The 15,482-nt window shown below is 39.4% G+C and overlaps 1 protein-coding gene across 1 annotated transcript; it reads left to right on the top strand.

The window, feature by feature from the left end:
* Positions 1-391: 391 nt before the first annotated feature.
* On the top strand, positions 392-6,390 carry avpr1aa (arginine vasopressin receptor 1Aa). Its single transcript, XM_037768768.1, has 3 exons — positions 392-919; positions 3,881-4,439; positions 5,352-6,390. Exons 1-3 carry the CDS (start codon positions 548-550, stop codon positions 5,633-5,635), a joined length of 1,215 nt encoding a protein of 404 aa, XP_037624696.1. The 5' UTR covers positions 392-547; the 3' UTR covers positions 5,636-6,390.
* The last annotated feature ends 9,092 nt before the right edge of the window (positions 6,391-15,482 follow it).

Below are 15,482 nucleotides of genomic sequence, written 5' to 3'. Positions count from 1 at the left end.
CTAGTGTCATATCAATTCCATTCCAGTCAGTAGATGTTTTATTTTTGCACGTATTAACTATGTCTATGATTTCTTTTCTGTCTACAGCTTTGAGGTAAATTGAGTTTGGATTTCTTGCAATGTAGCTTTCAACAACCTCCACTTCCTTTAGAGGCATGTCAGTGCAGTTTCAAGAAAACAGGACTTCAAACTAATTCATTTGCTGGAAACATGACAAATTATATATTAATTATGACAAATTATATATTTTTATTCAAAATGTTCCTTATTGATGTCATGCATGCCCTACATGTCTTGTTTGAGGACAAACGTGTTCTTGTTCTTTCATAAGCTAACTTTTTTATGGTGTTTTATTTTTTGCAGTGTATCCATCTTTACGCACACGCTGTCTGCAACTCCAGCAGAGTTTAAAAAGGAGCAGCAGCAGCAGCCACAAGTCAGAGAGCAGAGGATCCCTCTCAGAGAGCATCAGGTAGCTCCATACATCCGGATCTAGGAGGCTCCTCGCAGCCCCTCTGGATCTGGATCTGCAGAGGGGCTCAGTGCCATGCACACTGCGGACTATGCACTTCTCCTGAGCAGCAACAACCACTCTCTGACAATGGAAACACCTGGAAACAACACCACCACCGTGCACCTGAACGGATCCGATCCGTTTGCGCGCAACGAAGATGTGGCTCAGCTGGAGATCCTGGTCCTCAGCATCACCTTCGTGGTGGCTGTGATCGGCAACGTGAGCGTCCTGCTGGCGATGTACAACACCAAGAAGAAGATGTCTCGCATGCACCTGTTCATCAAACACCTGAGCCTGGCTGACCTGGTGGTCGCCTTCTTCCAGGTGCTGCCGCAGCTCTGCTGGGACGTCACCTTCCGCTTCTACAGCCCGGACTTCCTCTGCAGGATCGTAAAGCACCTCCAGGTACTGTTAACAATGCCTTTATGCTACTGTCAAATTAACATGACATTTACAGTTTTGTACTGTTAATGAAAAATACAGTTTGAACTGTTGTTTTTAATTAATATCACAGTATTTTACAGTTAATTTACTGTTTAAAGATACATTATATAGCTGTTTTGTATCATTCTTTTACATTATCTTACTGATTTGTTTTAATGCACTATTTATTTTTTACATACATTTTAATAAACATTATTTTTTGCCTAGATGAATAGATGAAAAATACAGTTTGAACTGTTTTGTTTTATTAATTTCACAGTATTTTACAGTTAATTTACTGTTTAAAGATACATTATATACACTGGAAAAAAAACATTAATTTTTCAAGAAATTTTACATTTTTTGTCTGTATTTCAAAATGACAGAAAAAAATGTAAAAATTACATGTTTCATTTGTGATTTATATGTAAATGGTCTTAGATTTACAGTATTTTTTGTAATCACAATAGTAATTATCTGTATTTAAGCTTTTCTTTATCATTTTTAAAGATAATTATTCTGTTGTTTTAGAGGTTTATGACTCTATTTTAACAATTAATTTATATTAGAAGAAAAGGATTTCATGGAATTCTAAAAATATTTCTTGTAAAAATACAGTTTTTTATGCAAAACTTCTGAGTTAATGTAAATTTGGGCTTTTGCAACATAAAATTACATGTTTCATTTGCGATTTATTTTACACTTTTTTTTACAGTGTATCTGTTTTCCCCCTTTCTTTTACATTATCTTACTGATTTGTTTTAATGCACTATTTAGGTTGTATGTATTTTACATACATTTTAATAAACATTATTTTTTGCCTAGATGAATACATGAAAAATACAGTTTGAACTGGTTTTTTTTATTAATTTCACAGTATTTTACAGAAGCATTATTTTAGCTGCAGTAGAAAAAATGATGCACATGCATTAAAACCATCTAGAAATTTAAAACACAGATGCAGAAATTAAGACAGCAATGAGTGCAGAGAGACAACTACAGCATGCACATTACAATCTGCTCCTTAACTCTTAATTCAATTACCTGCACAGACAACCACAGCTGCACTGTTAAGAATGTCCCAGTAAAATAACAGTAAAGAATTGGAAGCAGGGTTGCCTTTCTGTTACTGTAAAACTAACATTATTATACTGTCGCTGAAATGTCGCAGCTTAGTACTGTTAATGAAAAATACTGTTTGAACTGTTTTTTGTTTTTTTTAATAATTTCACAGTATTTTACAGTTAATTTACTGTTTAAAGATACATTATATAGCTGTGTTTTCACCTTTCTTTTACATTATCTTACTGGTTTGTTTTAATGCACTATTTATTTTTTACATACATTTTAATAAACATTTGTTGCCTAGATGAATAGACTTAGCAGGTTACAGAGATAGGAATAGTCACACTAAATACAATTAAAGGCACTTGTTAGGAAAAAGGCTATAATAGACTTGTTGACACTTGTGTCAAAATGTGTGTCTCTAGCTGGCTACAAGCACAGAATGCAAACCAGAACAACATGTGATGAAGAACAATAAAGCTAATTCACTGATTTTACAATCATGAACTTTGTACAAGCGTCACATGAGCAGATCAGGTCCCAGAATAAAACAAATACTGCATGAAACTGTTACTGATGATACTTTAGACAGTTGATCAGCAGTAAAGTGCTGCTTTATAAGAATGCATTATAGTTCAGTTAAAAAACGGCCTCTGAGCGTAATTTAACAGGTTTTCTTTTGTATTAACAGTAAAGCACTGTTTTTAGCAATAACAGGTTAATACTGTTGAAATCCTGCTGTAAATTAACAGAGATTGTTTACAGTGTACGTACGTGCAAATAGGGGATTACAAATCAACATGCTCAGGTATTACTTGTGGGGTCCCACAGGGGTCAGTATTGGGTCCAAAACTGTTTTTTTTATATATATAAATGACATAGGTATATCAAGGACACTGAATTTAGTTTTATTTGCGGATGACACAAATATTATTTGTTCTGGGGAAAATCTGCAGCAGCTTTTGGAGGTTGGCCACAACAGAAATAAAAAAATTGCAACGGTGGTTTGACAGAAATAAATTGTCATTAAATTTGGACAAAACTAAATTTATGTTATTTGGAAACCAAAAAATAGACATAAATGATAATAGATGATGTGAATATTGAAAGAGTATATGTAGATACATTTCTGGGTGTAATACTGGACCACAAAATCTGCTGGAAACCTCAGATCAATTATGTAAGAACAAAGCTGGCTAAGAGCATAGCAGTCTTAGGGAAAACAAGACACATACTGGAACATAATCACTGCACATTCTGTATTCTTCACTTATATCACCATATTCCTTAATTACTGTGTGGTAGTTTGGGGGTAACACTCATATAAGCAACTTACAACCATTATGCATACTACAAAAGAGAGCAATCAGGACAGTAAATAATGTGGGATGTAGGGAACATACTGTTTTTAAAGTCACATGCATTGAAAGTTATGGATTTGGTCAAATTTAAAACTGCAATAATTATGTTCAAAGCAAGAAATATATATTTTTGGGAGGTACCGTATATGGTTGAGGAAGAGTTGTGGTAAGAGTTGTGATAAGGTTTGTGATAAGAGTTGTGTTAAGGGTTGGTTTATATCTACTTTTTAACTCCGGATGGATTTGTGGGTTGTAAATAAACTTTGGATGCTGTTCATATATTTAATTTGGGATGTAATTCAGTCTGGGATAGTTTATATATTATATTATATTATCATTCTATCATTCTATGATATATGAGTTATTAGAGGAGAAGTGAGAAAGGGGTATAGGGAAATATAAGTATTACTTCTACCTACTCCTTTTCGGACACTCTTGTTTTGTTTGTTATTATTTTGTATCTGTTTTTATTTATTTTATGTTGGAAATAAAGTCTTTCATTCATTCATTCATTCAGGTGATGGGGATGTTTGCATCCACCTACATGATGGTGATGATGACCCTGGACCGCTACATCGCCATCTGCCACCCTCTGAAAACCCTCCAGCAACCCACCAAGCGCTCCTACATCATGATTATCTCCACGTGGATGTGCAGCCTGGTGTTCAGCAGCCCGCAGTACTTCATCTTCTCCCTGAGCGAGGTCAAGAACGGCTCCAACGTCTACGACTGCTGGGCACACTTCATCGAGCCGTGGGGCGCCAAGGCCTACATCACCTGGATAACCGTGGGCATCTTCCTCGTGCCCGTGGTCATCCTCATGATGTGCTACGGCTTCATCTGCCACAGCATATGGAAAAATATCAAATACAAGAAAAGGAAATCGACGGCCGGCGCAGCGAGCAAGAACGGGCTAATCGGGAAGAATTCAGTCAGCAGCATCACGACTATATCAAGAGCCAAGCTGAGGACTGTTAAGATGACTTTTGTGATCGTGTTGGCGTACATCGTTTGCTGGGCGCCGTTTTTCACAGTGCAGATGTGGTCCGTGTGGGATGACAACTTCCAGTATGCTGGTGAGTGAGACATTAAACCAAAACATTTGCAGGGGAAACATAACCACCAGTAAAAGCATCAGTATTCCTGGAAAAACATTTTCTTTCTTAAAAGTATCAAAAAGAAAATCACGTTGGGACTCTGACTAAAGAATACTTCAAGTATTACAACTAAATTCAACAAATTATTGTAAAAACAGCGTGTAGTGCCATTACAAACAGGTGTGGTGATATACAAACTTGATATATTAGAAGTAAACCTGCTAATTTTTTATCAATTATTACTGATTTTAAAACTCTTAAAGCCTCAGGAATGATGTGATGAATTGCCAAAACATAACAAACCAGAGAAGCACTTAGTCCAGTGCCACAAATTTATTTGGCATACAAAACCAAAAACTATGCGTAAATTGAGTAAAAATGAATAAAAACTACAGAAATAAAAATGTTTAAACTGATCTGTTGTTTACAAGCCACTAGCCATAACCGAGTGCAGCACTGTGCACCTTCAGAATTAAAATATTAGGAACGATCTTGTTGAAAGTGAATTAGAGGAGAAACAAATAAATCCCTGATATCTTTATTGTAGTCTTATATTCTGTTAGATACATATGTTATTTTGAAACAAAGCTACTGTAATTAGGTGATATTGTTACTTTTGCTTGGTTCTAATGAGCTTTTCTGGGACGCAGCAGACAGATGAGTTCACTAATATCCAGAAAATGATACAAAAAGTCTTCAAATACATTTGATTTGCAACAGACACTAACTTTTTCAACATGTGCATTTGGTTAATTTTCTCTTCTTTAAAGAAAAAAATAGGCATTACATTTCAGGAGCAGATGAATTGACTTAGACAGGCAGTTTCTGCTAGGCTGGCCTGGACCAGATGTTTTGCAGATTAATCACCTCTTTCCTCTCTCTGTTCTCCAGATTCTGAGAACACAGCGGTGACTCTGTCTGCGCTCCTTGCCAGTCTCAACAGCTGCTGCAACCCGTGGATATACATGATCTTCAGCGGTCACCTCCTCCAGGATTTCGTGCACTGCTTCTCCTGCTGCCGCAAAATCAACGCTAACTTCAAGAAGGAGGACTCGGACAGCAGCCTCCGCAGAACAACGCTGCTGACTAAGATGACCAATCGGAGCCCTACGGGCAGCTCTAGCAACTGGAGAGAGCTGGAGAACTCTCCCAAGTTCTCCATTCAAGCGGAGTAAACACACACAGCCAGGCAACAGCGGTTTACTTGGGTTGGGAATGGAAACATGTCTGGGAGTGGCATCAAGGTACACATATCAACTCATCTTAACTTTGGGCATGACTGGCAGTGACTGAAATGTCCCTCAAACTCCAAAACTATGAAACAAATCAAGCTTTTTGCGTGGAAGTCAGGAAACAGAGCGAAGAAATGTGGTGTAAACTGAGAATTTGCCACAAGGAGAGAGAATATGGACACATTACCTGTGTCTTTTCTACATAACCTCGGCAAAAATATTAGAAAAACATTGGGAAAAGAAGAGAAACTGCAAAGTTTGACTTCTAATTTATTAAGTTTGTATATCACCACACCTGTTTGTAATGGCACTACACGCTGTTTTTACAGTAATTTGTTGAATTTAGTTGTAATACTTGAAGTATTCTTTAGTCCAGAGTCCCAACGTGATTTCTTTCTGATACTTTTAAGAAAGAAAATGTTTTTCCAGGAATACTGATGCTTTTAGTGGTGGTTATGTTTCCCCGCGGTGCCGCCGAACACCCTTTCCTGTTGGAGTGTTTACAGAGATAAAACGTATTATAGCAGCCAGGAAGTGCGCGGTGGTGAAAACGACTCTTCCAGACCGCACGTCTCTAAGTAACCGAGGCAGTCACCTCATCCTTTGTGATTAACTTTCCATTTTGCTGTGCTTTCTCAGAATCACATTTTAGTGGTTTATGTAAGAAACAAAACTTTGCTTTTGCTATCACAAAAAAACGAAAAAAATAATGTGTGTGTGTGTGGTTTAGGCTACATCCATTAATCAGGCCGTTGCGTGCATCCACTTTTTCCTAATTATTCCATGTTGCAGCTTGGCAGTCCTCTGTGTTGGTTCCTAAAGAATGGCTTTCATTTCTGTGTAGCATGAGTCAGATGGTATCCAATGGCAGGACATTCACCTACACACACACAGTGTAGGGCGGGAGGGTTGATGTGTGTTTTGGTGTATGGCCACAGTTGGAGGAGTCTACCAACACCGACCTCTCCCACGGCTTTCACAAAACGTTTGGGAGAAGCTCACACATTCCAAGTCTACACGCTTCCTGATTTTTTTCCTGACATCCTGCATCATTGGGGTGTTTGTCTGTTTCTAGGCTTCATCACACTCCAGACAAAAACAATCTCCTGCACATTGATGCAGCACCGCAACGGTTGCCAGACCACCATGAGAACACATGTGTTATGATGTATTGAGACATTTCTGTATATTTGTACATAAAAGGCACTTCAAATATCTGTAAATATGAATAATATATGTAAATCTGTTCCAACATGAATTCTATTTGTCTGTAATAGACTTGTGTACATTGAAAAGAATCTAAAATATCCTATAAATATATGTTGAAATATACATGTTGATGCACTGAATACTACGCTGGCTCTGTCTCCTGTTTTCACAACCATGGAACGGATGGTTTCACTCGCTTTGTTTGTGCTACAAAGTTGCTACACAACCATGGAAAAATATCTGGTGTTGTTTTTGCTGAAAATTGAGCAATTTTGAAACTAGTATCTCCGGCCAATCTAAGCACTAATATCCTGCCAAGCTCTGGGATTCTGCCGTTATCATGACCTTTCGATTGAAAATAATGTGAAAAAGAAGTTGTGTTAATTGGAGGCTTTTAGTCAACAAGCTGTCCACCTACAGAACTTTATAACATATGAACAGATAATGCCATAGCAAAGCTGTTGAGAGTAAATGTACCTCTAACTTTAAAGGGGACATATCATGCTCATTTTGAGGTTCATACTTGTATTTCGGGTTTCTACTAGAACATGTTTACAAGCTTTAAAACATGTTAAAAAAACAGACTATATATAAGAAGTAGACGTAGTTTGTGGACTGCTGTTTTGAAGCCTTGAGTTCGGCATTTTGGCCGTCGCCATCTTGTTTTTTTGCAACCAGCGAGGACACGAGAAGGTGGAGCTGAGTACAACCGAACGCGTCATAAGACATCTTTAGGCAACCAAAATGTTACAATTAACTGTCATGAACTGAAAACACACTGTGAAAGGGTTAAAGTTGTAAGACAAAAACACGGACAACTCCCAGACAAGACAAGAGTCGCCCCCCGCTGGCTGTTAGAAAGAATGAAAGTTTAAGTTTGTCCACTAGTTGGTAGGCACTCCAGATACCCAACTGTATCTGCACAAGCACTGCATAAGGGAGTTATACATGACATGTCCTCTTTAAAATCAAAACAAAGAAAGTAAGATATCTCAAACAAGGCAAAGAAAACCAAATCCGCATGGCTCCATACCACTTTAGTGAGATACTTTTATTTGTTTTTATTTGGGTGCTCTGACATCTATTAGACTCCATCAGGAGTTCAACATCATTTAATTTGATTATGTGATAATCTTATTGTCTAATTCAACTATCATATTATTCTGTTTCTTGCTGAAAAAATGTGTTACACCTCATGAAATCATAATTGTATAATGTAATAATGCAGTGGTATTACTTCATCCAGCAACTTCTGTCGTCTTTGTTGCATCATTAAAGGAACAGTGTGTAACATCTATTGGGAGAAATGGAGTATAATATTAATACGTTTGTTTTCTTTCATGTATAATTACCTAAAAAATAAGAATCGTTGTGTTTTTGTTACCTAAGAATGAGCAATAAGTAGAACGGACAAACCAAACACTGGCTCTAGAGAGGGCCATTCATGTTTTCGCGTCGGCCAACGTGGTTCTGCTACACGCTTGGCACAAGGGAGAAGTTTCCGTTGGTTGCAATCTGCTACCTCACCTCCAGATGCCGCCAAATCCTACACACTGCACCTTTAAGTAATTTGAACATTTTTAATAAGGATGCACCAATACCGATACCAGTATCAGGTATCGGGTCTGATACTGTGCTCATGTACTCGTACTCGTACTCGCAAAACGGTTCCGATACAACGGCCTTTCCAAGACGACCTAGAGCCGGTCGCAGCGCACCACCTCTTATGCGGGACTCCCCAGCCTGCCATGTGTCGCTCACACCCTCCAGCTGGCTGTTAACGAGGGTCTTTTGGTACAGAGAAGTACTCGTATCGGTACTCGGTATCGGCGAGTACCCAAATGTAAGTACTTGTACTTATACTCAGTCTGAAAGAAAGTGGTATCTGTGCATCCCTAATTTTTAACGTTATAACGAGTAATTATACCAGCAGCATGTCACAGCATTCTGGTATCGCACATTGTTGAAGAGCTGGTGATATCGACCAGTTTCCCCTTATAGTAACTAAACCCTCCATACCTCCCTGATCCTCCATGGTTCAGTTTATCTCTGACCATCTGACCTCATAACATGAGGGTCTGGTAATCATATCACAGAGACTTATGGGAGGGCAAGTTGACAGGAAATAAGGTGAGCCCCTTCAAATAAGGTAGAGAAAGTTAAGACTATACCATAAAGGATTGGAGGTGCTCATTGTGAGAAGTAAGACAAACATCAGTCAGTCCCGGCTGGTATTAACTGGGATTACGCAGCTACTACGATCTCTACTTAAGGCGGTGCTGTGGGAACATCGCTGTAGCTCTGATGGATCTCAAATTCCCCGTCTAGCGCTCGCTCTGCCTCTCATTAGACATGTCAGTCAACAGCATGCCTGCTAACATGATCTGGACTAAGGTCATCAGTCAGAATCTAGACCGAGCAAATACTTCAGGAGGCAGTGATTGAGTTTCTCCAGAGAGTTTGACTCCAAGTTAGGGAATCAGAAAACAGACAGGTCTTATTATAAAAGGCTCATAAAACAAGAATTAATGCCATTAAAAGAGGCACTTTTTACCAGTTCAACACTGAATTTTCTGCACATGAATGCATTCAATACATTTCTGTATCAAATCTGTGACAAACGGTAATGGATCAGCTTCATCGTTGCTTTCTTTAGCACTTGGATTTGGAAGGAGAACAAGAAAAAAAATCAATCAGAAAATCTATTTTGTCTCTTCGTTCAAACAGTATGTACTGAGCTGCTAGTGAGATGAATGCAGGAAGGAAGATAAATGGGTCCGACGGGGGTTTGTGAAGAGCAACGGCAGCAAAGACCTTCATAACCTCTGTGATTTATTTATCAGCACCTCAGAAATATAACACTGTAGGAGGGGAGGTGAGAGGTCGAACGAAGAAGCTGTGAGCTGCACATGTGTATGAAGGTCATTGTTACTCATGGCACACCTCTGGAGAATCACTTCACACTTCACTCTATAGTCCGTCAGGCATGAAACATGACTTCAAGAATCAGATAGCTGTTTCTCTGCAAACCCTTCCAAGCTCTGATTTAGAAGTGGCTGAAAGAATGCCGCTGTTGTTCAGAGAAAACGTGTTTACCCCACAGAGTTGGATGTAAGATTGTGATTTCTCCCGTGTATTCTTCAGACTGCAAAGAAACTGTTTTGATTGTGCTTTGTGTGGGACTACTGCCAAGAAGATGCATGCTTCCTTTCTTAGTGAGTAAACAGCTTCCACCAAGTTTCCCTCACAGGAAACAAGTCCTGTTTTCTGTCTGTCTGGACAATTGTGTTTTCCACAGCTTGCTTCCCTCCACTCGACACCCTGGACTTTCCTCAACCCAAAACACACGCTGTGGTTGGCCGGCCAGCATAAACCAAACAGGATAAAAAAAGTCGCTATTCTGACAAAAATGTTGATTTTTAATAAATGGAGATTCACATGTTTTTTTGTTCAGCAGTGTCCTAGCAATGTTGGTTATTAGTGGATTTGACATGAACCAACCCGGTCTCACGGGAAGGCGTATAAATACCGCAACATTCCACGTGTCACGCATTTTAGCCTTTTCGTCTGTCGTTTGTGCGCCAAGCAAATGTCCGCAAGAAAAAACACTTAGTCAGGGTAAGGGAAAACGTCATGGTTGGGCTTAAAATATGTACATACACTAAGTAAAATACATACGGAAACAACGTAACCCAACTAAGGAAAGCACGTCACAAACGTCATTAAAAAAACTGGTGACAATCGTCAATGGACAAACGTCACTAATGTAACTTACAAAACAAAACACTGGTCAACAACAGTCTCAAACACCGGTCCCCTTGAGAACTTCTTTGAATCAGCCTATCATAATAACATATTAAGGCTGGCTAACACCGTTGTCTCTGACCGCAGCCATGTTTTGAACAGTGAATATGAGTTGTTACCATCAAATCGGAGATAAAGGGTTCCACGATTCATTAAGGTTAGACTGAAGCACTCTTTTGTACACCAGTCAATCCTAAAACTAAATATGCAGCTTAATCCCAGATCAAATGTACGTTGAAGGGCCCTGAATATCGTCTTCTGTGATTGTAATGTTAAATGTATGTATCCTTGTTTCTTGTCTTGATTTTTGTTGTCCATTCTGTGATGTTGCAAATGGAGCTGCTGTGATGCAAAACACATTTCAGACCTGCCTGACAATAAAAGTATTATCATATTATCGTATCGTATTAAAAGTCCTGTGTTTGTTGGACCCATCAACCTCCCCACCTTCCCACCATAAGTGGTCTTTCTAACGTTTTTGTATTACCTCACCAGCTCTTATCGTAGCATTTATACGCTAATGCGTTTACATTGTAGTCAGTACAGACTACATGGCGTACAGATGACACGGAAATCAAGAAAGGCGTACTTATTGTACGCTAAACGCCTTGCTTGCGCACCATCGTGGCATTTATACGCCTTTTCGTACTAACGAGCTGCACGAACAGGAAGTTCGTGCAGCTCTCCGATCAGAGGAGTTAGATGAGAGGAGGCTCTCTGCCTCCATTACCAGCAGCCTCCCTCTTCCTTCCATCGTCCTTGAAAATAACACGTGTCTATTTACTATTGTGTTGTTTAATCGCTCCCCAGAGGGTCTAAGCAGATCTTAACATGCTGGTACACAAAATCTGGAACCCCATCAAACGTTATTGTCCGAGATTTGTCACGTCCACAAATTTTGTTTTGGGACAAACTGTATATTCACAATGTTGGCAGCCGCCCCCCCTCCCCGGAGGAAACTGATAACGGCCGCTGCACAGCTCGCCCTAGTTCTCTGTATCTATCCAGAGGTTTGCTTAACAAACAACTTTTTTTTCTTGGTGAAAAACACTGTCATCAAAAAAAAAGTTCTTCGCAGCATCTGTGTACAATCTTTATCTAATGTCGACTTCCACTCTCACCTGTCAGCATATTTCTTACTCAGTGTCAGCTCAGTGTCTACAAGTTATTGTTTCCTACTGGTAAAGGGTGTTATTCCTGCTATTTGTAGCCGAGGCTCTCTGAAAGGGGCACTAGAGGAATTTGAATCCTAATTAAGATCATGGTCGTAATGTGGGTGGCAGAGTAATAATGGCATACAATTTACTGGTTTTCTTTGCTAATATTTCAAAAGAAGAACAACTGAATTATTTTTCAATTAAAGTATAGAATACAAATATATAAATATGATAAAACAAGAAGCAATCTCTTGATCTGAGACACCAAAACACAAATAGAGTAGCTAAAAACTGGGAAGTGGGTACGATAGACAAATGACTGTTTGATGATGGACGTTGAATAAAACGTAAGCGGTAAAAACATGTTAAACACTGCATCTCGGTGAACCTTGAGTTAAGATTAGTTGGTCAAACTGCTATTCCCAAGGTCAATAATTATCCTTCACAGTGTATACTGAAAAATCAGTTCAACAGGCCACACTATGATCACAAATAATGAGTCTTTTCTTATGCTAAAGGTCCACATGTCCAACAGTTAACATGCATGTCAACATGCTATCATTTGCACAATATCAATGTTAGCGTTCAGCTCGAGGTGAACATACAGGTACAGTGTAGAGCTGCAGCCTTTCCTCCAAAAAAATACTTTTTTAATCGACAAAATGGTTAAAACGTTCTGGAGGAAACAATAATTGATGAATGGATTATGCTCACTAGCAAAGGGTTACAGTAACTGCACCGACAAAACGCTGCACACTTGGTTAATTAAACCTAATTCGGACTATGTTTCTTTCGAGATGCATTTGCTGTTGAAAATCAGTAGCATATATAAAAGTAATTATTAGGAGACAATCTGAGAAGTTCCTAAATGTCCACTGTACAGAGGATTTAAGGCCAGGATATGCTGGAAATGAACTTGTTTGTACGGTACGGTGACATCTGAGTGCAGAGGTGCTTCCTGTATAGCTGTTCTGAATAACCACACTCAAAGATGGGCTGCTGTCAATGCGTGCTTTGATGCGCTGTAGGATCAAAGTCAAACCAGAAGTCAGAGCCAGGTGAGGTGAGATGAGAGGCTGCTGAACGTGTTATCTATCCAGCCTCTGTATGTCATTATACCTGTGTAAACAGTAGGGGTGGAAGAAAATATCCATACACATGAGTGTTGTGATAATATGTTTCCCGATACTGTAACGATTCTCCAAAGCGCTGCCTTTGATTTTTAATTAACATTTCTTAAAAGTCCGACAGCCCGCTAGAGGGAAGATACTGGTATCATATGTAACTAGAGAACCTAAGGAACCATGTCGTGAAGGAGGCTAAATAAATGCTCCAAAGTTACGCTAAAGAAGGAAAAACTGGCATGGCCATTTTCAAAGGGGTCCCTTGACCTCTGACCTCAAGATATGTGACTGAAAATGGGTTCTATGGGTACCCACGAGTCTCCCCTTTACAGACGTGCCCACTTTATGATAATCACATGCAGTTTTGAGCAAAAACCATGCATGCAGTAGAAGTGTACTTCTGTATACTGGGGTCCTTAAACAGTCTTAAAATTACATAAATTGCTGAGACTCTTGTAGATCCAATAAGTCCAACTGTATTCATGTGAAATGACGTTAGTCCCTCATTAAACCTGTGTATACTGATATATACAACACTGAACGTGTGACAACAAACACATGCCCTCCTGAAAAGTGCCCAACAATGTAATTAAGTATTATTAAAATTGTTGCAAAACATACCTTATATAAACTATAAAAAAGCCTGGTCTTATTATTTGTGGTGTAAGTGACTGACACACACACCACAACCACTCAAATATGATTAGTATGTGATGCCTTCACAGCGGACTTGTTGCCTAGAAACCAACAGCAGGTTAAATTGTCTCGGTGGACAATGATTAATGAAAGGCCACTGCAATAGTTTTCACTGCTCATGCCCACAGGGCAGGGAAAGCTTGACCCCTCTCTTATTACGAACGCCTTATTTTGTCAACAGTAATGTCACGAGCCGAGACAGATGATGTGTTCCTGCCCGGTTAGTGCTGCATGTTCCAGCATCTGACAGAGGCAAGCTGTTACCTCCTTGAGTAATGCGTTCTATCAGGACTCCTCATCTGTAGGCTATGTTAGGAAGTGAACGTGTGGCTGAATGTCAAGTCCGGCGCTGCGTTGTGTCCAAGGAGAACATTTCTTTTTTTTAAATCAAAACAACTTTTAAAATAAACAGCAGTTATAACTGGACTGGATCGTTGTCAATTTTGTCTTGAGTTATTACATAAGAGTGGTGACAAGCTATTTCCTAACCTGACTTCACTGTAACCGAATGCTGGCTGGATGTGGGATGACCAGCGGGCATGCTGTTAAAGGCCTGCATGTTGCATTTTATCCATCAATATATTAGTGTCAAATACAAGGGCCATAGAAATAGAATAGAAGTAGAACTGACAGTACCATTCAAATCAACGTAGCAGGATGGTCAGAGCGGCGGACATTTTTATGTTTGCCGGTTAACCTAACTTCCATATAAGCCGACCTGCGGCAAATCAAGTGTGTGTGTGCGTGTAGTCCCACCACGCCGGCAGTCCCTTTTATAAGTAAGAAAGAAAGTATGAATTGGCCTTAACAGACGTCGATCCGGCTCCGTTACTACCTCTGCTGCCGGCTTGGCGGCGAAGCAGCACACTTTACTGCCCCACTGACGTGTGTTGTTGTCGACATAACAACTAACAACAATCGCCATTTTCTTTTGTACTAGTCAAATTACCACAGCAATCAGTTCAATGCTCTACTCTTATTCTATAAAACACACACACACAATGGCGAAGGGTCAGTGTTGCTGATCTGGGAAATGAGGCCGTGCCTGTACTAGCTCCTATGTGCGTACACCTAGCACACAGTCAGTATATGAGCATGTTTTGTGAAAAACAACAAAACACTTAGTATTTCTCAGTATAACCAGCACAGTGTGAGCCGGTCTGTGTTCTGACCAACATCACAATTATAACCTGTTTGCGGTGGAAGGACAGCAGCCAACCTCCTGTTCTGTGACGTGAAGCAATATGCCTTTGAATAAACACCACTATAAACCGTGACCCATTGGCACATGATGTCATGTGGCTATTAGTCTTCTGGTGATCTACTTTATGCTAATGTCTTAAAATTAAAGCAGTTGAGATTTCTTTCCTCCAGCTCATCCAAAACTCTGCAGCTTTTAGGATTTTGACCCAGACAAGGAAACATGACAATATCTCATCGATCCTGGCTTCCTTACATTGGCTACCTGTTGCTTTTAGAATTGATTTTAAAATATTACTAATTACAAAGCCCTGAAAGGCCTCGCCCCAAGTTATTTAGCGGATCTATTATTGCCCTACATCCCTTCCCGCACTCTGAGATCCTCAAACGCGTCATGCCTTGTGGCTCCAAGGTCCAGATTCATACACAGAAGTGGTATAGCCTTTGCAGTCAGGGCACCTATAGACTATGGAATGACCTGCCTGAGGAGATCAGGGCTGCAAACTCTGTCGCATCTTTTAAATCATTTTTTTTTTAAACTCACTTTTTTAGAATTGCTTTTCTGTGATTTTATTTATTTTTATGACAGTTATTGGCTTT

This window comes from Sebastes umbrosus, chromosome 4, assembly GCF_015220745.1.
Source record: "Sebastes umbrosus isolate fSebUmb1 chromosome 4, fSebUmb1.pri, whole genome shotgun sequence".
Taxonomy (NCBI): domain Eukaryota; kingdom Metazoa; phylum Chordata; class Actinopteri; order Perciformes; family Sebastidae; genus Sebastes; species Sebastes umbrosus.
The sequence above is the reverse complement of the archived record's forward strand: the minus strand, read 5'-3'. Positions and strand labels throughout refer to the sequence as shown.